The sequence below is a fragment of the Alligator sinensis genome, unplaced genomic scaffold, assembly GCF_000455745.1.
Source record: "Alligator sinensis unplaced genomic scaffold, ASM45574v1 scaffold215_2, whole genome shotgun sequence".
Taxonomy (NCBI): Eukaryota; Metazoa; Chordata; order Crocodylia; family Alligatoridae; genus Alligator; species Alligator sinensis.
In genome coordinates this window covers 309,774-334,713 of record NW_005842400.1, presented here as the reverse complement: position 1 = coordinate 334,713, position 24,940 = coordinate 309,774, and the positions used below count along the sequence as shown (strand labels likewise).

The 24,940-nt window shown below is 44.3% G+C and overlaps 1 protein-coding gene across 1 annotated transcript in view; it reads left to right on the top strand.

Moving 5' to 3' along the window:
• The window catches only part of CACNA1I (calcium voltage-gated channel subunit alpha1 I), a 261,054-nt gene that overhangs the window by 119,401 nt on the left and 116,713 nt on the right, over nucleotides 1-24,940 (top strand). The window contains 2 exon segments of the mRNA XM_025211326.1: nucleotides 1,034-1,145; nucleotides 1,845-1,978. Coding sequence (XP_025067111.1) covers nucleotides 1,034-1,145; nucleotides 1,845-1,978 — 246 coding nt within the window.

Below are 24,940 nucleotides of genomic sequence, written 5' to 3'. Positions count from 1 at the left end.
TCTTCTGGTCCCATGGGGATTTTATTATAATGAAGTTTACTGTATAAAACTGTGAAGGAGATAGAGAAGGTCATTCAAGCACTTCTGTTTGCCCCATCCCACAATACAGAAGTGAAGCAGCACTTGATGAAACTGAAGCAACAAATTAAAAATAAATAGAAGGAAACACTTTTCAATGTAAAGTATAATTAGTCAATGTAGCTTGCTGCTGCCAGCTATTATTGAAGCAGATATTTTAGCAAGAGTCTAAACAAAAGATTCAACATAAATAAGAATAGCATCTGCAGGGACACCACAGTAGCTGAGAAAACAATTATAAGGGCTGTCAATATTCGTGCTTTAGGGCATATGCTGATCACCAGCTAGGGTCAGGAACCCAGTTTTCCCCTGTGACTGTAGAATATCACACTTAAGCGCATTGCAGAAGTTTTAACCAGCATTGGGCACTATTGGAGCCAGAACAAACTATTAGATGGACCACTGAGGTGTACCAATATGGCAATTCCATATTTCTAAATTCCTGTTGAAAAGAGAGAGAAAGAGAAGGAGGGAGAGAGAGAGAATGATTTCTGGGCCTTGAAACCTTAATTCATACCCACTACAAGACTGGCTCTTGTCTCTAAGTTTACTGGGAATTTTTGTCCACCTGTTAAGTTGGATGAGACCTTTTGTTCACCTGCCTGCAGCCTTTGCTGCTGTGGAGTGCAGGGCATGATGGAGAATGTGATTCCTTCATGTTTGGAGAGTCAGCATGCCAGTAAAATGGGGAATTGGTGTGCATGCATATAACAATGGGGTGATTTGTATAAATCCCTCCCAGTGCTTTGTAATGCTTTTATTTGCTTCCAATTGAATTTTGACACAATTTATCCAGCACATGGGATGGGGTAAAGAGGGAGAGGGAAAATATAGGAATTCATGACTAAGCTGTGATATCACCTGGGGTTTTGCTTTTTATTTTGTTGTCTCAAGACTTGGCTGGGTTAACATTGGCTACATAGACCTCACCTCAGTTTTCCTTGACTCCTTTTACCTGGTTCGAGTGCGTTAGCATGATGGTGATTTTACTGAACTGTGTTACCTTGGGGATGTACCAGCCGTGTGAGGATATGGACTGCCTCTCTGACCGGTGCAAGATCTTGCAGGTAAGCAGTCTCTTCACCCCCATCTCAGAGCAGGTGCGACACTGGCTGAAGCCCAGGTCCATACTCTCGTTTTTGTGCGTGATGTTTTCCTTCCATGTGCAGTTAGCTTCTTCCAAAAAAAGATTGGCAAGAGTGCCCATAGCAACAAAGTAGCTTGTCTTAAAAAAATCACAAGAGTTTGCCAGAGAGAGGGAGATGGAAAGAGAAAAAGACAGTGAATATTGTCTATTTATGGCAATATCAGACAGGGAGTTCACTTGCCTGTACTTATCATACCCATTAATTCACCTGTACCCATCTGCACTCGCTCATCCGTCCCCACCCACGATCACTGACTCCTTGCATGTTCTTCCTTCACATCCCCATTCTTACCAGGCACGCCTTTCCCCATCCTCATATCCATCCATTTGTGCCCTTCCACTCTAACATGCAACTATAAAAGCAGGCTGTGGACTGAGGGGCATTGGCGAAGTGGTGGGTAGAGGAGGGTAGAACTGACAAAACAAGGAGGAGTGCTGCAACTCGGAACAGAAGCGCAGTACTGCAATGCGGCAGAGTATGCTTGTGTAGCCTCTCCACTGTTAACACTGACCATCATGACCATTGAAGTTGACATTAATGCCCACGGTTTGAACTGTATGATGAAAGGGGTCAACATGCTTTTTAAACTTGCCCTCTGGTCCCCTTTGGTTCCTTCAGGTATTTGATGATTTCATCTTCATCTTCTTTGCCATGGAAATGGTCCTGAAGATGGTGGCCTTGGGGATCTTTGGCAAGAAGTGTTACCTTGGAGACACCTGGAACCGCCTGGATTTCTTTATTGTTATGGCTGGGTAAGCTAATTATTTTTATGTCTGTATCTTCTTTAAAGCTGAATTGATTGGAGGCTTGCATGCAGCTAAGAGATGCTCCCCATGTAAGGACTTCATTAAGATTTGTAGTAAGTGTTGGAGTGGAGTAGTAGGCTTTTGGTTTAAAAGCAGAACCAGATTTGGGTCATTTATCTTGGTATGAGGCTACAGGAATTCCCAGGAAGTCAGTGTTGTACACTGGATTACCCTGTCTTGATTTGCATTGGTGGAACTGTGGAACTGACAGCAAAATGTAGCTCAGGGCATTTGGTGGCTACCTTCCCATTAAACCTGGCACCACACCTGTGCTGAATTTAGCTGCTTGGAGAGGAATCAGCAGACAAAGGGGGCTGGATCCTCAGGCATCAGAAACTGATGTAGCGTTCTCAGCTTAACTCAGGGATATTGATTTATACCTGTGGAATGGCCTTGAACTCCAGTGACATTAACAAAATTGGGCTAAGAAATGTCACTTCGGCCCAGATTAGGACAACATCATTGTTTCCATTGGCGCAGCTTTTAGGTTAAGAGCCTCCTTGTTGGAACAGTGGGATTCTGACTTTGCATCATGTTGGTGTGCCCCACTGCACCATAGGGACAAGCTGACATCTGAGCATTTTTAACAACAAAGTTGCTATGGTGAAGCTCTGATTTCTGCTTCACAAGTCTGCACACACAAAGTAAAAAGCCCACCAGGATTTACCAATTGAATCAGTGGTGAAATTTCCTGCCTTGCCATTGGTAAACCTAGCTTCTCCAATTTGCTTATTTTAAATCAAATTGCCCCATGACAGAAATGTTGCTGTTTGCAGCAAAAAAGATTTCTCCTTTTTAGTCAAGAACAAACAGCTCCTTTTTGCAGAGATATCCTCAGTCCCCTTTTTGTCCCTGCAGGGAATTACCAGCTTGCATTGTCACCTAGAACTCATAGTATCACTGACTAAGCTAGCATTGAGTTCGAGCTTGCTTTGCAAAACTGCTCCCTAGGGTGGGCAATGACACTATCTTTACACTTGTTTTCAACACATCTCATCTATAGCAAGGTTTTAAAGTCACTTTCCTTTCACTGTATGGACAGTTATGGACTGAACTGAGACCTTCCGAATAATTTAATTTGTTGTATGATGTTCAAAGGTGGGTGTTCTGTGGTGAAAAGTCCTGTGTGTGAAAGAGCATAGATAGAAATGAAATACATGAACCTGTGTTTCAACAGTGAAAGCATCAGATGCTGAGAGTAGAAGCAGGGGAGAATGGTAGATATTCTAGGGAGTGATATGAAGTTAAAGGAGAGATGTCATAGTGCAGACTGTCTTTGAGAAACAGAAAGGTGCCAGGTATATTTGAAACAGGGTGGCTCTGAACCATTTGTGTTTCTCTATATGTGTCACAGAACTACTCTGTCACTGAGGTTAGAACTAAAGCTGTATCCCATGCAGGCCCAGAACCCCAGTTCAATCACTTGGGATGAGGAGATTGGGAACTGGGCAGCCTTTTTGTATCTGATTTTAGTGCAGACTCCATTTGTGAATGATGGTCAAGTCATTCACATTTATCTTGGGTAGTTATGGAGAAATTCCAGAAGGTGGATGCCCTTTCTTGGCATGACTAGACCAGGATCTCTAGATTAGGACTTCAGATCTGAACCCCTTTTAAAGGAGCCTTCTATGTTGATTATAGTTTCATTTCTGATCCAAAACTAGAAGGGGCTTTTCTTGGTCCTGTGAAGCTGTCCACATGGTCAGCCCAAGGTAGTGCAAATCTCATGAGAATATCTTATCTCACAAGGCTTCTACCATTAAAGAGAGATTCAATCTCTCTGCCTATCTAGCTAGCTAGCTAGTCATCAGCCCTGTCAAAGAGCTTGTTGCTGTTGTTTTGTTGTGTATTCATTATTACTATTTTACAACAATTACAACTGCTTGTACAATTAGGATATAATCAACCCTAAGACCAAGCTCCTGCTTGCCTTCACATTTTGAGCACAAGCTTGTGTTCAGCCTCAAACCCAAACCCTAACCCTTGGGTTATGCTGACCTGTATCTTCACTTAAACCTACCCCAAATCTGCGTACCTCAGATCTGGTCCATATCTGACTAGAACAGGTTCTACTGGTGAACTCTGGTAGTCTGAATGTTCCAGAGAGATCTTCGGCCTGGTCTTCATGTTCTGTCTCTCCTACACCACCTAACTATATCCTAGACATTTCCATCCCCTCTGCTCTCATTTGGTGTCAATGGGACCAAATTTGCCTCTCTGAAAAGCAGTATGTGATTTTGGGGGAGCTGCAATGGGTAGAGATCATCAGATTTTTCTCTTCAAACTAAGGATAAAACCAGAAACTCCCCAAAGCAAAGACACACACAGTCCACAAAGCATAGGCTAGGATATAAAGAGTACCTTGTAGCCAGAAAAAACAAAGGAACAATGAGCAGCTGGAGATAATGTCCTGTCAGGCATTCCTAGGCAGCTTAAATGCCTCCATCTGGCTATCCACCTTTTCCAAAAGACATACTTATTTGATGATATTGCCCCAAACAATGTTTTGGTTACACACTGGGTCCATTCATTCATTTGTTCAAGCACAATAATTTTTTTCTCTCTCTCCATTTTCGCTACCTTTGGAAGCCAAAAGCTACAGGTTTATTTAACTGAATTCCCTTGTCTGCTCCCTGCCCTGCTTGCCCCTATTCCCCACGCAATTCAGCAGCTCCAGGACGAAGACTCTGTTGTCACTAGAAATGTCAGTTTCCATGGCAATAGGAACTGACATCACCAGAACTTTCTCCTCTCTCATCACTCCACTCCAGTTTTCAGTGTGGATTAGGAAAAACAAAACAACCACAACAACAACAACTAATAATAATAATAATAATAATAATAATTAGTATTATTATTAGTCCTAAATCAGTATTGTCCTCCTTTATTATTACTCTGAAGCAATCTAACATCTTCCAGAACTAAGATAACTATACAAAAGTCAAAAGGTACACGTGCCTGTTAGTTTGCAAACAATGAAGTGGCAAATTTGGTTTGCGGATATTCCAGTCTCCAACCAGTCTCTGGGTGACGGTAAATTGCAAGTGCCCAGCTTTAAACTCTTCAGTTGTCATCTATTGGCTTGGTGGGAGGCTGTCTTCTCCAATATTGGCTTGTCTGTGTTATTCCCTGTGATTTAAGCCTGTATTTCCAGGAATGACAAGGGGCTTTTTTCATGCTCAGTTTAAGACCTTTTATTGGGGCCTGATTTTCAAGCGGCCTAAGCACCTACCTTTGGAAAATCCTGCCTCTTTAAGAGGGTGACTTTGAGTGTCCAGAATCATTAGTTAGTCACTTAAAGAAAAATTAGGCCAATGTGTTTACATGTCCAGATTTAGGTACAAAATCAACAGGTTTCTAGGGTGGGATATTTACTCTACTTTTCATGATCTGGCAGCTTGCCAGATTTTACAGTGAAGTGTTTACTGTCTTTGGTGTGCGTGCGTGCGTGCGTGCGTGCGTGCATGTGTGTGTGTGTGTGTGTGTGCATCAGAACCATGACTGTGCATCTGGGATGGAGAATTCATTTTGAATTTGCTCTGACGGCTAGCATATGAATCATTTTGATACCTGTCTTGATCTATGTGGAATACTGTTTGGGGAGGATTATTTGTTCTACCTAATCTGACCTAGATGTCATCATTACCTGTACATGGTAGTGTATTAACTCTATCCTCTGTTCTGTTCTCTTGGGTCCCTTCTCAGCCCAGATTGGGGGTAGTCATGTGATATATCCATGCGGTTTTTGGGGAAGTGGATGATAGTCATAGCTGTAGGTTGTAGGACCATTGTGATTATCTAGTCTGATGTGTATAACATAAGCTGTAGCACTTCCCTCAGTTACTTCCATCTTCATGTCCAAAAGTTGTGGTTTGAAAACATCCAGTGATGGAAAATCCACTAGGACCTTTAATGAGTTGTGTGACGGGGGAAGATCACGTGGCCAGTTGCAGTGTCAGCCTACCCCTATGTCTAGGGCAGTGTCAGCCTACCCCTCTGTCTCTCCTGCCATGACTTGCTGTTCTATAATACAAGATGAAATAAGCAGGAGGCTGCCCATTTAATGCCCCAATGCCATGGGGTCTACCCACAGCTCCAACCTTCCCTTACTGCATCCCATGCCTCGCATAGATTCATAGATGTAGGGTTGGAAGGGACCTAAGTAGATCTTCAAGTCTGACCCCCTGCCCTAGGCAGGAAAGAATGCTGGGCTCATATGACCCCAGCTAGGTAATTGTCAAGCCTCCTCTTAAAGACCCCCAAGGTAGAAGCCAGCACCACTTCCCTTGGAAGTTGGTTCCAGATCCTAGCTGCCCTGACTGTGAAGTAGTGCCTTCTAATGTCTAGCCTGAACCTACTCTCAAGCAACTTGTGGCCGTTATTCCTTGTTACTCTGGGAGGTGCTTGGGTGAACAGGGTCTCTCCCATTCCCTGCTGGTTCCCCCTGGTAAGTTTATAGACAGCCACCACATCCCTGCTCAGCCTTCTCTTGTGAAGGCTGAATAGGTTCAGGTCCCGTAGCCTCTCCTCATAGGGTCTTCCCTCCTGACCCTGGATCACGCGAGTGGCCCTCCTCTGGACCCTCTTGATGCCGGCCACATTCCTCCTAAAGTACGGCGCCCAGAACCGGAGGCAGCACTCCAACTGTGGCCTGACCAGTGTCACATAGAGGGGGAGGACCACCTCCTTAGACCTGCTCGTGATGCATCTCTGGATACATGTCAAGGTGCAGTTGGCCTTACTGACCACATCCTCACATTGGCGCCCCATGTTCATTTTGGAATCGATAATGACTCCAAGATCTCTTTCTGCCACTGTGCTTTTGAGAAGGGAGTTCCCCAGCCTCTAGGTATGCTGCTGGTTCTTACTGCCCAAGTGCAGTACCCTGCACTTGTCAGTATTGAATCCCATCCTATTCTCATTCGCCCAATCCTGTAACCTGTCCAGGTCCAACTGTATCCCGTCCCTCCCTTCTAGCGTGCCCACCTCGCCCCAAATCTTGGTGTCGTCAGCAAATTTGAACAGGGTGCTTTTCACCCCCTCATCCAAGTCACTAAAAAAGAGATTGAACAGTGCGGGCCCGAGGACCAAGCTCTGGGGGACACTACTGTCCACCTCCCTCCAGGCTGAACATGACCTGTCCACCACCACTCTCTGGGTGCAGCCCCTCAGCCAATTTGTGACCCATCTGACTGTGTAGGCATCAATGCCACAGTCGCCCAGCTTTTTTAATGAGAATGGGGTGGGAGACAGTGTCGAAGGCCTTGCTGAAGTCCAGAAAGACTACATCCACCACGACACCTGCGTCCAATGATTTTGTGACCTGATTGTAGAAGGCAATCAGATTGGTCTGACAGGACCTGCCCCCTAATGAACCTATGCTGGTTGCCCCTGAGCATCGTCCCCCCCTGCTGGTCCTTCCCAGATGTGCTCCTGGATAATCTTCTCAAAGAGCTTCCCCAGGATCGAAGTAAGATTAATGGGCCTATAGTAGCCCGGGTCCTCCCTTCTCCCTTTTTTGAAAATGGGGACCACATTTGCCTTCTTCCAGTCATCTGGGACCTGGCCAGAGCACCACAAGTGCTCATAAAGCCGTGCCAGGGGCCCCATGATAACCCCTGCCAATTCCCTCAGAACCCTGGTGGGGAGAGCATCTGGACCTGCTGATTAGAACACGTCCAGCCCCTCCAGAAGTTCCTTAACTCAGTCCTCCCTGACCCTAGGCCTGGCAGAGTCTCTCCTGAGTCTGTCCTGAATCCCAGTGGGGGTCTCAGTCCCTGCACAAAAAAATGGAGGCAAAGACATTGTTAAAAAAGTCTGCCTTTTCCTCTGGTGCAACCACCAGATTGCCAAGCGTATCCTGCAGGGGTCCCACGTTACCTGGTGCTTTCTTCATACTCCCTATGTATTTAAAAAAGGACTTTTTGTGTCCTTGATCCTTGATGCTAGCCCTAGTTCCGTATCTGCCTTAGCTTTCCTAACAACCCCTCTACAAACCCAAGCGATGGAGGTATACCTCACAGATGGCATCCAAATTATTATTACACTCTGGCTCAGGGCCGGGCTAAATTCGGTCACACATTGCCGTGTTCTGAGCCTCACTCATACCAGCCCCCTGTCACTGGGGCCTCTTCCACTCTGCCTTCTCTTACTGGGCCTCTTGTATACTGCCCCTCACTGGACCACACCCAACCTGCCCTACTCCCTTGAGCGACCACATAGGCCATCAGGCTTCCCTCATCCCATTCCTTGGCTGGCTGGCATGCAGCTTCTTGGGCCCTCTTGCGACCCTCATCTGAATGGTGACCAGCTGATCCACCAGACACTGGGCTGACTGCCCTCCACAGGCTGCTAGGCTCTTTCTGCCCCCCCGGGGGCCACTCTCTACCTCCTCCTTGGGGCTAACTCTATGCCCCCTTCCTGGGACCACTCTACTACCCACTGTATCCAGGCCATACCACTGCCCCCTCTCTGGGGTCTTACACCCTTGTAGGGCTCAGGTGCCCGAAGGCGTGCCTGGCCCTTGTGCCTGGCCCTAAGTCCAGGTAACCCACCAGGATGTGGGGGCTGGGGTTTTAAGGTGCCCGTACCCACCTTTCACTGTGGAGGCAACTGGCTTAACATTTCTGGGGGACTCCCCCACGATAGGGTGTCCTACCAGGCCAACCTCCCCAGCAGGGTGAAGTTTTCAGTCATACCCAGGACCAGGAGCCTCCTGCCCTTACCTCCAAGGTGTTCCTGAGCAGTCGTTTAGCCAGATGTTGTTCTGACAGCTGCCAACAGTTGCTCAGCCCTGAGAGCCTGAGCTAAAATTGAGTCTGCTTAGCTCTCCCCTCCAATCTTAAGGACCTTACCAGGTCATGTGACCGCCTTATCAGGGCTGGCCTAGTTCTCACTATATTGCTACTAATGCCAACTACTGGCATGTTTTTACATCTTTTAATCATTCTCTGGACCCTCTTCCTTTTTTAATATTCCGCTTGAGGTGTACGTGCCAGTACTAGACATGATATTCTAGCAGCAGACACATCATCTTCTGACCACATTTCACTAAGAACTTCTATTCAGCTTTATTTGCTATGATCTTTGAGTCTTTTTTAGTCAGTACTTCCCAAGATAGTGTCTCCCATCCTGTAAGAATAGCTTTTATCTTTGTTCCTAGATATAATGACCTTACATTTAGTTGTATTTTCAAGTGAAGCAGGTCACTGTGTATTAATGACCTGTCGTCTTCATTATTTACTATTCCTCGATCTTTGTGTCATCTGCAAACTTGATTGGTAGTGATTTCATACTTTCTTCCAAATTGTCGAGAAAAATTATTGCATCGGAGAGGCCAAGACCTAAGGGACCCCACAGTAAAGTCACTTGCTTGATGATGATTCCCCATTTACAATTATATTCTGAGACTTATCAGCTGATTTTTATTCATTTAATGTGTGTCATACTTATTTTATACTGTTCTAATTAAATCAGCTTTAGTACCTTTATCAATCACATTTGTAATTACATAATGAATATCAAGTTTGTTTTACAAAGTCTGTTTTCCATAAACACATATTGATTGGCATTAATTAAATTACTATCCTTTCATTCTTGATTAATCAAGTCCCATTTTAGCTGTTATTTTGCCTCTATTAATGTCAAGCTGATAGAAATCTGTTTACTCTCTTAAAATACTGGTACAATATTCGTTTTCTTGTAATTCTCTGGATCTTTCCCAGTTTTCCAAGACTTCAGAAATCTTCATTTACAACCCAGAGGATTCTTCAGGCCACTCTCTTAAAACTCATGGGTATAAGTGATTCAGACTGTCTAATTTAAAAACGTCTGACTTTGGGAGCTGCTGTTTAAAAACCTTCTTAGTTCCTGTTGGAATGGAAAGTAGCTTATCATCATAACATACAGATACATTAGCTGGCCTTTTCTCAAATGCTTAACAAATATGTATTGCAGTATTTTTCAACCCGTGGGTCATAAGAATATATGGAAGGGTTGGGAACAAACTTTAAAAATGGATCAACACACTTTAAAAATGGATTCTCTTTTAAAGGAGAAAAACATGGGAAACCGTGGGTTTTCCCTTGCAGGCTGGCAGAGTTTCAGCCTACGAGGGGCTGCTTGGGTTCCCCCGGCCCCACATACACCCCCTTTTGCCCCACATACCTATCCCCTGCCCCACACATTGGGGGGTTTAGTGGCAGGGAGCAGCAGGTCAGGCATGAGGGGCACTGGGTTGGGACTGGCCATTGATGTTTACAAACGGGTCCTGGTACAAAAAAGTTGACAATCACTAATGTATTGGACACTTGTGCCTTTTCTGCATTACTACTGACAATTCTATTATTTTACTATTGCCAGGGTTCCTTCTGGTTCCTCATAACATAACAAAACTCTTTATTGCTCTTAAGTCTATTGGCCCTAGATCTCTCCTTGTGTTCTTTTGCTTCTCTAATTAATTTTCTACAATATCTAACTTCTAATCTATACAGTGTTATCATCCATCCCTTTCCCCTCCATTTGTTATATATTTTTTCACTTCTATTTTCAGTTTCACTGTAAGCAATGTTTTTTTGTTTGTTTGTATTTTAATCAGCATAGCCTTTTTGTGACTTTTCAGACACATAATAAAAAGTTCCTAAATAGTTCCCCAGTTATCATTCACACTTCCGTTTAAATTCCTTTTACCAGCTGATTTAGCTTATAATTGTTTTCACCTTGGTGAAGACACCATGTGAATATGTTATAGATTAGAACTTTAATTTGTTTGCAGCCAATGAAGTTACAACCACTTTCACCTAAGCAGTCACTGACTTTTAGTTCTTCTGTCAAGCCCTTTTTGTCTGTCTGTACAAGGTTTGTTAGAGTAGAGCACTGAACAACTGCATGTCCCATCAACCGGAGATTGCTGCACATTTGTTTCTGCAATGCAGTTTCTTTCCTTCTCGTGAAGTTCTGCAGTGAGTTCTTGCTCCTTTTTGATTAGGACATCTCTTGCTTATTTATGAGAGCTTGACAAAATGCCTTTCTAAATTCCCTCATACGATAACAAAGGACTTTCAAATACAATCAATAGCTATGGACTGAGATAACTTTTAAACATTTCAAAAGCCAGTAGAGCAGTAGCTGCAAGAGAGCACATATCAGCTGTTACCTCTGCCTGCTCTTGTAACCATACCAACGAGTGAAATCACTATAACTTTAACCCTGAATGAAACAGGTTAACATTGCAGTGGTTTGGCTAGGCTTGTGCTACTACAGGATTGTTCAAATATAACAGTTACATTGTGCAGTTACTAATGGGTACACAGCAGGCATCTGTCCCTGTGAGTGGCCTTGTTCAATGTTCTACTGTGTCGAACTTGCTCCACAATGGATGAGGATTGTTTTGTGTTAGGAAACTGTCATCTAAAATTTTTATAAATTGCAAGGAATCTTATGTACCGGCAGCAGGAGACCTCCAGCATATGTCTCCCTGATTGAAATCTCCAAGAATAATGATATTTTTTCCCCTTACGCATTATAGATAGGTACTTAAAGAGCTAGTTGTCATTCTGATCTTGAGTGTGATTTGATCGTCTGTAGCAGACTTCAGCTAGTATCCCATGTTGCACTTTATCTGGTAGAAAAGGTATCTCTACACATTCAAGATAGTTTGTTTCCAAATGGTGAGTGACTTGGAAACAGATAAAGCTATTTCTGACACAGTGTGCCATTCCCCTTCCTTTTTGTACACTTGATCCTTCCTAAGTAAGTTAGAACTGTTGATTATAACATTGCAATCATGTGGATCTTCCTACCAGGTTTCACTGAAGCCAACTAAGTCAAATTTATCCTCATAAATGAACAGTTCCTTTTCTTCATGTCTGCTACCCTTGCTCCTGGTATTGATGCGTAACCAATTAAAATTTCTTTTCTTCATATCCCTTGATTCCTTGATTAGTTGTTGTTGGGAGGGGGAGTGGGGGTGGGGGTTGAGGTTTTCATTCTGATTGTGTGTTAAATCCATGTTTTATTTATTTCCTTTTTTTCTTTTCTCTTTGGTTGTTAGTTTAATACTGACCAGTCTATCCTTTGGGAGATTGGTTCCCCTTCTAATGAAGTGCTGCACCAACCATAAACCTTCCTTAAAAAGTGCTGTTTGCAGGTCATTGGTTCCTTTCCAAACTTCTGCCTGCTGTCTTCTTTCTCTTTTGGGACAGGAAGACTCTCCAGGAAGATTGGACATTACTCTTCTTCAGTACCCTTCAGAGTTCTCTGAAGGTGATTTATAATCAGTGAGGTATCATCTTAGGAGATGTGTCAGTATGCTGTATCACTGTTGATTTCAGAAACCTACCTAGTCTTGCATTTACCTGTCATGTCCTGTCACAAAGAAGGCAGTTCCACGGCCCTATGTCATCCTGGCCCTTGTAAAGAGTTTTTTCCATTCTCTGTAGCATAGAATCTCTGACGAGGATTGTTTATCTTCCTGGAACTGAACGATTGGTCTTCCTCTCCAGCTGTCGCTCTCTTTGGCTCCTTAGGGCCTTGTTACACATTGCAGTTTGAGCTGCTCAAATGTTGTTGGTGTTAGTGCTGTCTGGCTCAAGTCTGGAGCAGTCAAACCTTAAGGCCAAAAACCTTTTCTGACTGTCCCCCACCTGCATAGCTGGAAATTGCCACTAGGCAGCTGATGAGCAGGGGCTTGACTAGGGGCTACAAATGGGAATTGCCACTACAGGGCTGGTGAGTGAGGACAGGCTTCTATTTCTGCTGTAGGTGGGGGTATGTGAAAGATGGGCTGGTGGATGGTGGGAACCTGAAGCTGGGAGGTGGAGAGTTAATGGGATGGAGTGGTTAATGAAATGGGAGGTAGAAAGGAAATGGGGTTGGGGGAAAGGTGGTGAAATGAAGGAAGTCAACCACTGAAGGATAAAATAAAAGAAGTAAATTTGTTTTTAAAGAAAGAGGAAGCAAATTAAAGAAGGTCTCATATTTTAATAAATCGGATTTGGGATTGGGCCATGGGGGCCATTGGGTCATGCTTCCTGGGGTGGCTGGGAGCTGGGAGTAGTGAGGGAAGATGTTTTTGGGAGAGCTACTGTCCCTACTTCCGGAAGGAAGCCCCAGCTCATGAAGACCAGATCCAGCCTCCTAATTTGTTCTCCCACCCTCCTAGACCCCGCTCCTGGACCCATCCAGGCCATGTGACCTGGCTAGCTGGCATGTGCTCTGCAGGCTGCTTGCATGGGACTGCAACCCAGGGGGTGGGAAGGTCACACACCTAAGGATATGAGGGGGAACTGGCTTGGTTTCAGAACCATCCACCCCTTAGGCAGTAGAGTTCAGGGGGTGGAAAGTTTGTCAATACAGAACAGGAGGGTGGGAGAGGGGACACTGCATCCTGGGATGTTGGAGGACTGCAACTTGGGTGGCTCATCTGTGGGTAGTGGCCACGCATGAATGGAACACAGGTTGGACAGCTTGAATGAAAAATAACCCTCTTGTGGAGTGGCATAACTTTAAATTACCTAAAGTGCACTTAAAACTAGTTTTAGGTGTGAATGTGTGAGCAATCCAGGGATTAAAAGCTCCAGAAGCTGCCTAAAATTAATATTTCCTTTTTTGAATCCAGTGGGATTCTGCTTCCAGAATCTGGTTGCCCCAGTCTTCCTCAGCCACCATTCAAATCACAAATCTTTTCTTCTAGCACAATCATCATCTTGCACCCTATGCAGAGGAAGTTTTAACTGACTTTGGGCACAAAGGAAAACTTTGTTACAGATCATAACCACCATTCCATCCTTTGCCCTTATTGTATTGAGCATAGCTATAGATCTAGAAGGAAAATCTCTCACATTCCTTCTTTACATTCCCTTGTTTGTTGTTCCTTTTTGACAGCTGTGGAGTTTGCCTGCCAGCTGACTCCTGTGCAAAGCCTCACTGCTTAACTGCACTGCCCCACTAACACTCAAGACCTCAAACACTTGGACAGATCACAGATCCAAGGGTGCCAGCCAAAGAGAGAGGCACTTATTGACCTGCCTTACTTGGCATCTTGTTTATAGCTTATCCTAATGCAAAGAATAAACAATAGACAGAAGCAGAGCTGCTCTGCTGAGAGCTCCATATGACAGTATAGAATGACAGTAATGAACTTTATACTATGTGCAGAAATATTAGCATAGTGACTGAACAAATCTAGGCTTGCCCAACAGCAGCCTGTTGTACTGCATTCCAGACAAGTGCCAACTATTCCCCTTAAGGAACATCACTCAGAGATATCTGGAGCTGTTGCTCTGAAGGACTCTCAACTACTAGTCCAGTCCCAGGAAATAATGGTCTCTACTCAGGAGTCTGCAGGGCAGGGGCAAGCATTATCTGGAACATCTCAATGTAAGCTTATGGTACAGAGACTGGGGTCCCATCGAAGAGTGGAATTCTGCTCTGGGCAGGGGAGCCAACCATGGTCACTGTGAAAAGAAGGGATTGGGTCCTGAAATGTTTACAAACCTAAGACTCTCAAGAAAGAGTAAGCTCTGCTGAGTGTAGGGCACATTGCAGGACTTTGTTATTTTGCTAAAATCTGTAATTCCCAAATGATTTAAGGTCAAGTGACTGTGTTTAGCAAATCCCTTCCTTTCCTGCCAGGTTGTCTCCAAAGAGGTTAAGTTAGGAACCATGGATGCCTACAATCTATGCAGAGTTCTGAGAGAGTATGTGCCAGTCACCAGTGGTGTTCATGAGGTCTCGGACACTAGTTGTGGGGTCTGGAGCTGATGGACAGTGACATTTCACATCTCAAGGAATGGCATCAGGGAATAGGTTAGATACTGGAAGTCTGCCATAGAGTCCAAGCATTAGAAACAGTGACAAGACTCTACACAGACCCAGTCAGCCTAAAGCACAAGAAAGAGAGCAGAGGGGCACACACACATCTGACTAGGAACTATACAATAAGAGACTGGGCCAAGTTGTAACAGTTGGCACTTGTGTAAAATCAGATCACATCTTCAGAAGTGTCAAAGTATAGATTTAGATGCCTCTTTTCAGATTCTTGGTTTTAAAGACCTAAGCCCTATAATCTCTCCTCAGTATCTTCAGCTATCCAGTCCCAGCAGTTTTCTTATCACAGAGAGAAAACCTGCTTACATCTTCATACATTAGTCACACTATGTCCCTATAACTCTTAAAACACTGTGACATTTTCTCTTATTATAAGGTTTGGAGGGGAATCTGAACATAGTGGTGTGAAATAATCGTATCCTATGCAGTTGGGTGCTGGTATCATAGATTTAGGCAAGTTTCCACAAGCCTTTGCTTGGAGAGGGAAAAAAAAACCCGATTAAATAAAAAATTACTTAGTTAAGTTATTTTGTTCTTGGAGGGGTTGTCTTTTTTTTCAAGACTCTGAGTCTCTTAGCTCTAGAGCTCACAGTAACTGTGTAATTAGTAATTAATTTTTCTCTCCCAGGAGAAATATCTTAGTACTAAGACTCGGAGCTGCTGCTGCTTTTTTTTTCTAAATAAGAAATGGAGCAATTCTCACTGCTGTTACAGCAGGGAGTTAAAAGTTACATTCTGCCTTCCAGCTCTGAAGAGCCAGGAGAGGGTTTAATCTGGAGAACCATAAGGCCTAGCAAAATAGGGCTTGAAGGGACCTCCAGAGGTCATCTAGTCCAACCCCCTACCTGAGGCAGAATCATCCTTATCCAAACCATCCCATACAAACCATGATCTGCTTAAGACTACCGTTAACCCTGACACTACATAGACCTAGCACCCCAACCTACCACAGGTAAAGCAGGAGAACTATGGTGGCCAATCTCCTGCTTCTATAAAATGTTGCCAATATATGCTCAAGAAGTCCCAGGTAGAGGGCAATGCCTCCACTTGGGAGAAAGGTAAAAACTCCCACAGTCCATATCAATCTGACAGTGGGGTGAAATTCCTTTCTAACCCCATACATGGCAATCAGTCTGATCCTGACTGGAAGAGAAAGACCCTCTAGCCAGGAACAAATAGCTTTGGTCCCACCAGGAGCATTGGCACACCCCTGTCAAAGTCCCCAGCTTTGTCTGTAGCCAACACTCAATGTCTCTGGGAAGGCTTAAAAAACACCCTGACACATATAGCAGGAAAAGGGGAGGGAGGGGTGCGGGAGTGGGGAAAAGCAACTAGCAAAGCTCCGAAGAATGGGAAATACCCATGGTAGAACATAGGCATAAGTATGCCTAGACTATCCCTGACCAGTGGCTGTTTGACCTTTTCTTGAACACCTCCAGTGATGGAGAGTCCACACCTTTTCTAGGCAGTCTCTTCTACTGCCTTACTGTTCTAACAGTGAAGAAGTTTTTTTCTGGATATGCAATCTAAACTTACTTTGCTGCAACTTCAGGGCCATTAGTCCATGTCCTCCTCTTTGCAGCAAGAGAGAAAAGGTGTTTTTCCTCTTCTTTATGGAAGGCCTTCAAGTATTTGAAGACTGCTATCATGTCCCCTCCTAAGCACCTTTTCTACAAGCAGAACATGCCTAGCTCCTTCAGCCTCTCCTCATATGACGTGCTTTCCAAGACCTTTACCATCTTTGTTGCATGCCTTTGGACCCTCTCTAACTTCTCCACATCCCTTTCATAATGTGGAGCCCAGAACTGCATACAGTAGTCTAGATGAAGCCTAACTAGTGCTGAGTAAGAGAGGCAGTATTACCTCCCATGTCTTGTACCTAATGCTTCTGTTGATGCATCCCAAAACTACATTTGCCTTTTCTACAAGTGCATCACACTGCAGACTCATATTGAGTCTGTGACCTACCAAGACTCCCAAGTCCTTTTCCATAGTGCTGCCATTCAGCCAGGTGTCACCCATTTTATATTTGTGTTTTTGATTATTCCTCCCAAGGTATAGCACCTTGCATTTGTCTGCATTGAATTTCGTCCTGTTAGCTCTAGTCAAATTTTCCCATGTCGTGATCTTTCCGAACTGCACATCCTCCAAAGTGTTTGCAGTCCTTCCCAGTTTTATGTCATCTGGAAACTTGCTCAAGAAGCTTTCTACGCCAGCATCTAAATCAGTAATAAACACATTGAACAGCATTGGGCCCAAGACAGACTCCTATGGGACTCCACTTGAAACCTCCTGCCATTCTGACATGGACCTGCTAAGAATTCCCTTTGCTTGTGGCTGTTGAGCCAGTTATCTATCCACCGTATAGTCGTTTTATCCAGCCCGCATTTCTCTAATTTATTTATGAGAAGGTCATGTGGGACCTCATCAAAAGCCTTGCTGAAGTCCAGATATACTATACAGCATTCCCTTCATTTACTTCATTTGTTGAAGGAGGAGATAAGGTTTGTTTGACATGATTTGTTTTTCATAAATTCATGCTGGCTACTTGAGATTAGCCTTTCCTCCTCCAGATTCTTGCAAATGGACTTCTTTAGGATATGCTCTAGTAACTTCCCAGGTATTGAGGTGAGGCTAACTGGTCTGTAGTTCTCCAGGTCCTCCTCTTTGCTTTTTTTAAAGAGGGGCATTACACTGGTCCTTTTCCAGTTCTCTGGTACCTGGCCCATCTCCCATGATTTCATGAAGATCATTGCCAAGGGCTCTGAGATCTCCTTTGCCAGTTCCTTTAGGAATCTGGGATAAAATCTATTTGGCCCTGCTGGCTTGAATTCATTCAGACCCAACAACATCTCTCTGACCGTTTCTTTTGTTATCTTCTCCCTCAGCTTGCCCCCTTCTTTATACATGTAATCCCTATTAGGTGTCTAGCTGTGACTTAATTTTTTGTGAAGACTGAAGCAAAGTAGCTGTTGAGTAGCTCTGCCTTCTTTGCATCTTTGGTTAGAAGTTTCCCTGGCTTGTTAACAGAGGATGCACAGCTTTCTTGGTCTTTCTTTTTCTGGCCAACATCCTTATAGAGCCTCTCCTTGTTGTCCTTAACCTCCTTTACCAGGTGCAGCTCATTCTTTACCTTTGCCTTCCTGATTTTGTCCTTGCAGGTTCTGGCTGTTTCCTGGTACATGTCCTTGGTGACCTGCCCATTCTTCCATTGTCTGTATGCTTTCCCTTTGCATTTGAGGCATTTTAGAAGCTTCTTGTACAGCTACGTTGGTCTCTTGCCATTCTTCTTGTGCTTCCACAGTGTTGGGACAGTTTCTTGTTGGTCTTCTAGTACTGTGCCCCTTAGAATCTCCCAACCCGTCTGGGCACCTTTATCCTTCAATCTATCCTTCCATGACACCATGCCTATTAGCACCTTGAGTCAGCTGAAATCTGCCTTTTTGAAATCTACGTCCTAATTTTGCTGACCTCATGCTTTCCCTATCTCAGGATCTGAAGTTCTAGCATATCGTGATCACTTCTTCCCAAGGTACCCATCACCTTCACATCCTCCACCAGTTCTTCCCTGTTGGTTAGGACAAGATACAATATAGATGATCCCATAGTTGTATCCTCCACTTTCTGGAGCAGAAAGTTGTCTTCCACACAAGTTAGGAACTGTCTTGACATTTGGTTGGCTGCATTGTTCTTCCAGCAGGTGCCCGGAAAATTGAAGTCTCCCATCTGTATCATCCCCTCCATAGCTTTTGGATAGATTTGTCACCTGCTTGAAGAGTGTCTCATCCACCTCCTCTTTCTGATTAGGTGGCCTATAATAAATTCCCAGCATTATCTCGGTGCTGCATCTTTCATCTTTACCCAAATGCATTCTTCTTTGCTGTCTTCTTCCTCATGAACCAGGGAACAAGTGTATGTGTTTCTGACATACTAAGCAACACCACCACCTTTTCTCCCAATCCTGTCCTTCCAAAACAGAGTGTAACCCTCTATGCTGACATGTCAGTCCTAAGAGCTGTCCCACCAAGTCTTGGTGGTGGCCAATCAGATGATAGTTCATTTCATAGGCTGCAGCTTCCAACTCATCTTGTTTATTCCCCATACTTCTTGCATTTATGTATATGCAGCTTTGACTTTAAACAGGACTGATTGGCTTGGGGCATGCAGAGAAACCTAAAGCCCTCTTTGTAATGGCTGTCTTTTCTTAAAGCTTTGTCTGATGCCCATTAGTGTTTTCCTCCACAGGTGCTGAAAAGAATTTTGCTTGGTGCCTTAGACCATATTTTAAAGCTTTGCCCTGTAAGTGCCAGTTGCAAAATTGGTGGAAGCAGCTGAAAAGCTTGTGGTTTGAGTTTCTCTGTTCAGACACACATGGTGTTTTATTGTTAATCTGTATTTATTGAGTGATTATAGTCTGCTCAGTGATGTAGAAGGTCTGGAGGTTTCTGCTGCAAGGAGCTTATGGTCTCAGGGACAAACCAAAGCCAACAGATCAGACACAGACCACTAATCAAAGAGATGGAGCTGTCACCCAGCAGGGAAGAGGTTTTCATTTGTTAACTTCTTGTTTAACATACTGGCAAAGTGTGTGTCACATTCCCCTGGAGCATTTGGTTTGCAGGCAGATAACTGCCCACTGCTGCTACTGCTAGGTGGAGTTGCTCTTTTTTTCATTCCAGTGGTAGAAAAAGTAGGTAGTTATGTTAGTCGTGCCCTTTATTCTAGTGGTAGAAAGCCAGTCCTTGGTTTGGAAGGTCTGGGGTTGAGAGCCTGTTGGTGGCCTGAAAGAGGAGAGGGTTATATCTGCAGAGGGCATGTACGTGAAGTCACAAAACTTCTCTGTGCCTAAGCAAATTGAATGTGCGCACACAGGGCAAGGAGAGAAGCTCATTCAGCTCTTTCCCCACTTATATCTAGGTCCTTTGTTTGGGTGAAGATGTGTTCACCTCTGTACAATATATAGCAAAATAGGGGTGGAGGTGAGAGTTGGTCCCTTAGGTTGGTTTTGGAGTGCTACCATAATGTAAATATTAAATATTTATGGAAAACAGATGCGACTGTCTGCTGCTTCTAGTGGCACAGACATCTCTGTACAAGGTTCCATGGCTGCTGATCACCTGCTTTTATACACATGCACACACAAAGAGTGAATGAGGCATACACACAAATACACAGTGAGGCACACAGACTGAATGACACACACACACAAATACACACAGTGAATGAGATGCACACAAATACACTCAGGGTGAATGAGACAGAGTGAATGAGACACACAAATACACATGCACGGAGTGAATAAGATACATACAGCGTGAATCAGACACATAGTGAGGCACATTGAGTTACACACATACAAATACACACCCAGAGTGAATGAGGCACACACAGAATGAATGACACATATACACAGAGTGAATAAGATGCACACAAAGGGTGAATGAGACACACATACAAATACACAGTGAAGGAGATGCACACAAAGTGAATGAGGTGCACACAAAGTGAATAACACACATACAAATACACACACAGGATGAATGAGACACATATGGAGTGAATGACGCATACAAATACACACACACACACACACACACACACATTGAAGGAGACCCACTCACCCACAATGAAAAAGCCAGAAGGGATGGCCATAGCAAAGCTTTCTGAGCAGGGAATAGTGATTAGATGGGACAATGGCTGGGGAACTGGGATAATGCTCTAACCAGCAGATGGGTAGTGCAGATGTGGTAAAGGAAACCTGGAAGACAGAGGGATGTGCTGCTGCTCCTCAATCAGCCTTTTCTGCCACTGTGGGTTTAGCTTATGTGTAAGGGTTGAAAATGTAGCCTTTATATACCTCTCAGTGGATGGACAAGCCCTGTTGCAGTCTCTCTGCTCCCTGGTGCCTCAGAATTGGTTTGTGAGTGATTCAATTCATCCATCAATGGTGCCTTGTGCTTTCAGATCTCTCTGCTACTTTCTTGTTGCAGATAAGTCAGGTCACGTACTTTACTAACAAGGTCTGACGGCAGGTGTCTTGCATGACACACACCACCCACTTAAGCAATTTAGCTGCTTGTTTGCTCTCTTTCATGCCCTGTTCTTGCTCCACCAGTGTCACTGCTATTAGTGCTAATGGACCACGCTAACCAGACAGTAATTAGCTCCTAATGTGCTAAGGTTCAGCTGTTTCTGCTTTGGTGCAGCTACCACGGGAGGTTGGATTGGAGGGAAGGGCTTCATCAGGCTAGTTGCCCTCCCCCACCAGCTCCTGGAGATGAGATGTATGGAGGAAAAAGCCTGTAAGGTCTATCAGGGTAATGGTAATTTCCTGAATGACATGGAGGCAGAGCAGGGTGCATCCAGCAAGAGAGGGGATATGGAAAGGACACAGGATACTAGGGTCACATTAGGTAGTGAGTGGACTAGTTTGGCTGCCACCTCACTTCCTGGCTACAGTTCTTCAGAGGTAGGAGTTTCCAAAGACAATTATCAGTTTCTCCATCTCTGTCTTCAGGGACATCTACCACTGTCCCCTCTTACATAGGCTAGGTGGGAAATTTGAGATTTGGCATCTGCCTCTCCTTTAGCTGTTTTACTGACTTGCATCAGGCTCTTTGGCCTTGGAGAAGAGGGAAATCCACAGTAATGCATCTGAATAGCTAATATGTCTCCCAGCTCTTATTTTGGAAGGGAAGACACATGGCTGAACAGTCATCCCCTCTGGAGCTAAACACCACAATCGGCAGCTAAGACAGATGGATGGATAAGCGAGCTGCCCACACAGACTGAAAGCAACGATGACGTGCCTGCCTCCTTACGTGAGAGAGCATTCTACATCCCCTGCCACCTCTGTCTTGCTAATGATGCCAGCCTGTTTGCCTGCTTCCCCCACCTCTGTTCTCTCTTATACATGGAACATCATTGCTATAACTGAATCTGCAAAAGCTGTATCCTCTCATAGCATCCCAGGATCCAGTTCTGCTGTGACATCTACGAGAGTTAACAGTTATATCTAAGTTAGTTGCATTTAAAAATTAGCCCAGCATTTTTGTGCTTGCCTTTAGTGTCACATAATCCTATTCTTCCTCCTCCCTTCATATTTCCCATCCTGTCCTGTCACCTCTCCATTCTATCTTGATTGCAAGGTCTCTAGGACATGAGCCACAGCTGCTTTTTTTCTGCCTGGTTTACTTTTGTAGGCTTTAAAATACTAATCATGACATTTGCATCTCTCATTTTCTCTGGGTGTGGTTTTGCGATATGTTGTACATGCATATCCTAAGAGACAGCCTTAGCCCCAAATAACTTACAATATAAGTAGACAAGACAGGTGGGAGAAAGGAAGTGATACATCAAGTTTAATTGACTTCTTCAAAGGCACAAAGAAAATCTGACAGAGGAGGGGATTGAACCACATATCTGGAGACCTAATCCAGTACTTTATTCACAAGGCCAGTCTTCATCTCTATCTTATAATGGCTTTATAACCTGTCTGAGTGGGGAAACATTTTCTTTTATTTCCTCTCCCTTCTCATTCCCTGTCTGCAGTAAGTAGAAGGGGTCATGGCAGTGGTTGCCTATTTGAATGAAACAACCAGTTCTCTTCCCTCTCTCCCAGCCATCCTTGCAGGGTAAGGTTTGATCCATTTAGCTTGAAGGCAACTAGAAACTAGAGGGCAACAGCAGGTGGTCTCACAGTTAATATATTGATCCCAGGGATGTATTTGGTAGCCCCGTTGGTCTGAGACAAAAAGAAATGCAAAACTCTAAAACTCTTGGTTCAGAGATGATACTTTTATTAGACCAACTAAGAAATTGCAAAAAAATTATCTTTCTTTTCTATCTATATATTTTCTACCTTTTACCATCTTTAATTTTCCCTCAGCCTGAAAAAGGGTGCATGTGCCTGATTTGTGATTTCTTAGTTGGTCTAATAAAAGGTATCATCTCTGAACCAAGAGTTTTGAAGTTTTGCATTTCTATATTGATCCCAGACATCTGAGCAGTGGTTGGTAACTCTGGATGAAAAAGGGAAGAGGAGAAAAGAGCAAACATATACATTAATTGGAGTCAAAAGAAGGTTCGGCGTTTAGGGGGGATGATTACTGAAATGGAGGCACAGATTGGTCTCTATTTAACTGTGATGTCAGAAACCCACTTCAGCTAGATCAAAGAAAATTTAAATGTGAAACTGGCCCCTGTGAGTGATCAAATATGCAAACTGCCAGTGGCCACTGCAGATACAGACTTTTGAGTTGCCAATACAGAGGAAGACATGCAAAGTCAAAAGAAGAGACTTACAGCCCTAAAGTGTCAAGTTAGCACTGGAAGATTGTAAAACAAAGGCTTTAGAAAAAGTGTTCATGGTTTAGGACTACTAAAAGGGACCAAGGCAGGCACACCATACATGGCTCCCCAGTGCTTTGGATATGATAGTCAAATCAAATAGGAAACACTGGTTCAGAATGCTAGTATGCAGCAGTAATACATTAGATTACATCTAGTTATACAACTACAGACAGCAGCCTGTTATTTTTGATGTGGCCAGGAAATTGGAGGAAATAAGTGTGGAGAGCAACTGAGTATCCTTTCCTTTAAGACTACAAGATATAGAAGAAGGGGCTGAATTTCCAGAAGTCCTCAAACAGCTCATTGGAGAAACTTTGATTTCCATGAGTAGTTCCAACAGTCCAGACAGAATGTCAGGCAGGTCAAACTAATATTTTTTATACACCAAGAGAAGCCCACACATTTCTGCTGAGCACCAAATGCAGCAGGCAAGAAAATAGGAACTGAGCATACTCAAGTAGAACTCATCAGAAGTTCACTGAATATTAGGGAGGAGGACATTGTGATGACTTAAATGCTGCAAAATGCAATGGCCATGCATTGTAAGAGGCATAATGCTTCAGTAACAGAAGATTTTATGGAATGATTTTAAGTTAACTACTACTTAGCAATACTCTTAATACATTTTTCAGCAAATAGTAAAGGAATTAACGTTAGGAAAGTTTATAATTATTTAATATGGCTATCAGAAATATACTCTAAAGTATACAGATAATGTATAAGAAGATATAGCCTAAGGTTGTATGTTTTATTTGGGGATGCTATTGAAGGTAATTGCAGGGAAACTGATAGACAAAAACCTATGTAGATACAGATAGCTGAGGTTAAGTGGGAAAGGTGAGGAAAATATTACAACATCACTGTGTGGCTCTTATGTCTTTGCTATAGATGTTCTTTGCTCCCCTTTTATGAGATGCCTGGTATGCCTGTGCGAAGCGGCAGTATTTGCTTCGGTTTCGGCCAATTCGGAGGCCAGTGATTCGATTCGGTGATTCAAATCACTGTCTTGATTTGATTCGACTGAATCTGATTCGGAGATTTGGCAGAAGCCGAATCTCCGAATCAGCCAGGCCCATCCCCCACCCCTCTTCCAGCCCAGCAATGGCTGCTCTGCCTGCCCCAGCTCCCAGCACTTGGGGGAAAAAAAGCCCTGGCTCAGAAGGTGCTTCTGGGCGGGGGGCAATCCTTGCTGTCCCCCACTGCCCCATGCTGCATAGGGGGCTCTGCGCGAGTCCCCGAACCCCCACCCTCCACTCCCCCAGCCCCCTCACGGGTGCCCCACATGGGCCAGATCCGGCCCTTTAAGAACCCCCCCCGAAGAAACCCCAGGCTCACTGCTCCTGCTGGCAGCTCAAAGGGGCTGGCAGCGGTCCCCCTTGGTCCCCTCCCTGCTCCTCCACCCCTAGTACTTGTGCGGGCCGGGAGCAACCCGAGCCCTTTTCGCGCTGCACGCGGGCTGTGGCCAGCAGCCCGGGCACGCCGGGGCGGAGGGGGAAGGCCTTCGAGCTGGAATTAGGCACGGACGTGTAGCGGTAGTTTAAAAGATTGTTTACTTACACCGAGATGGCAGTGGTGTAGGCTGGAAAGCTTGCTTAAGTTGCGGTTACAGACAGACAACACAGACGGTCTTGTGGAGGTTGCTAGGCTCCACGGTACAGAGCTCCGGATGCTCTGGGTGAACGAGCCACCAAAATAGGAATCGTAAATACGTCTTATAAAAGTTGCGTT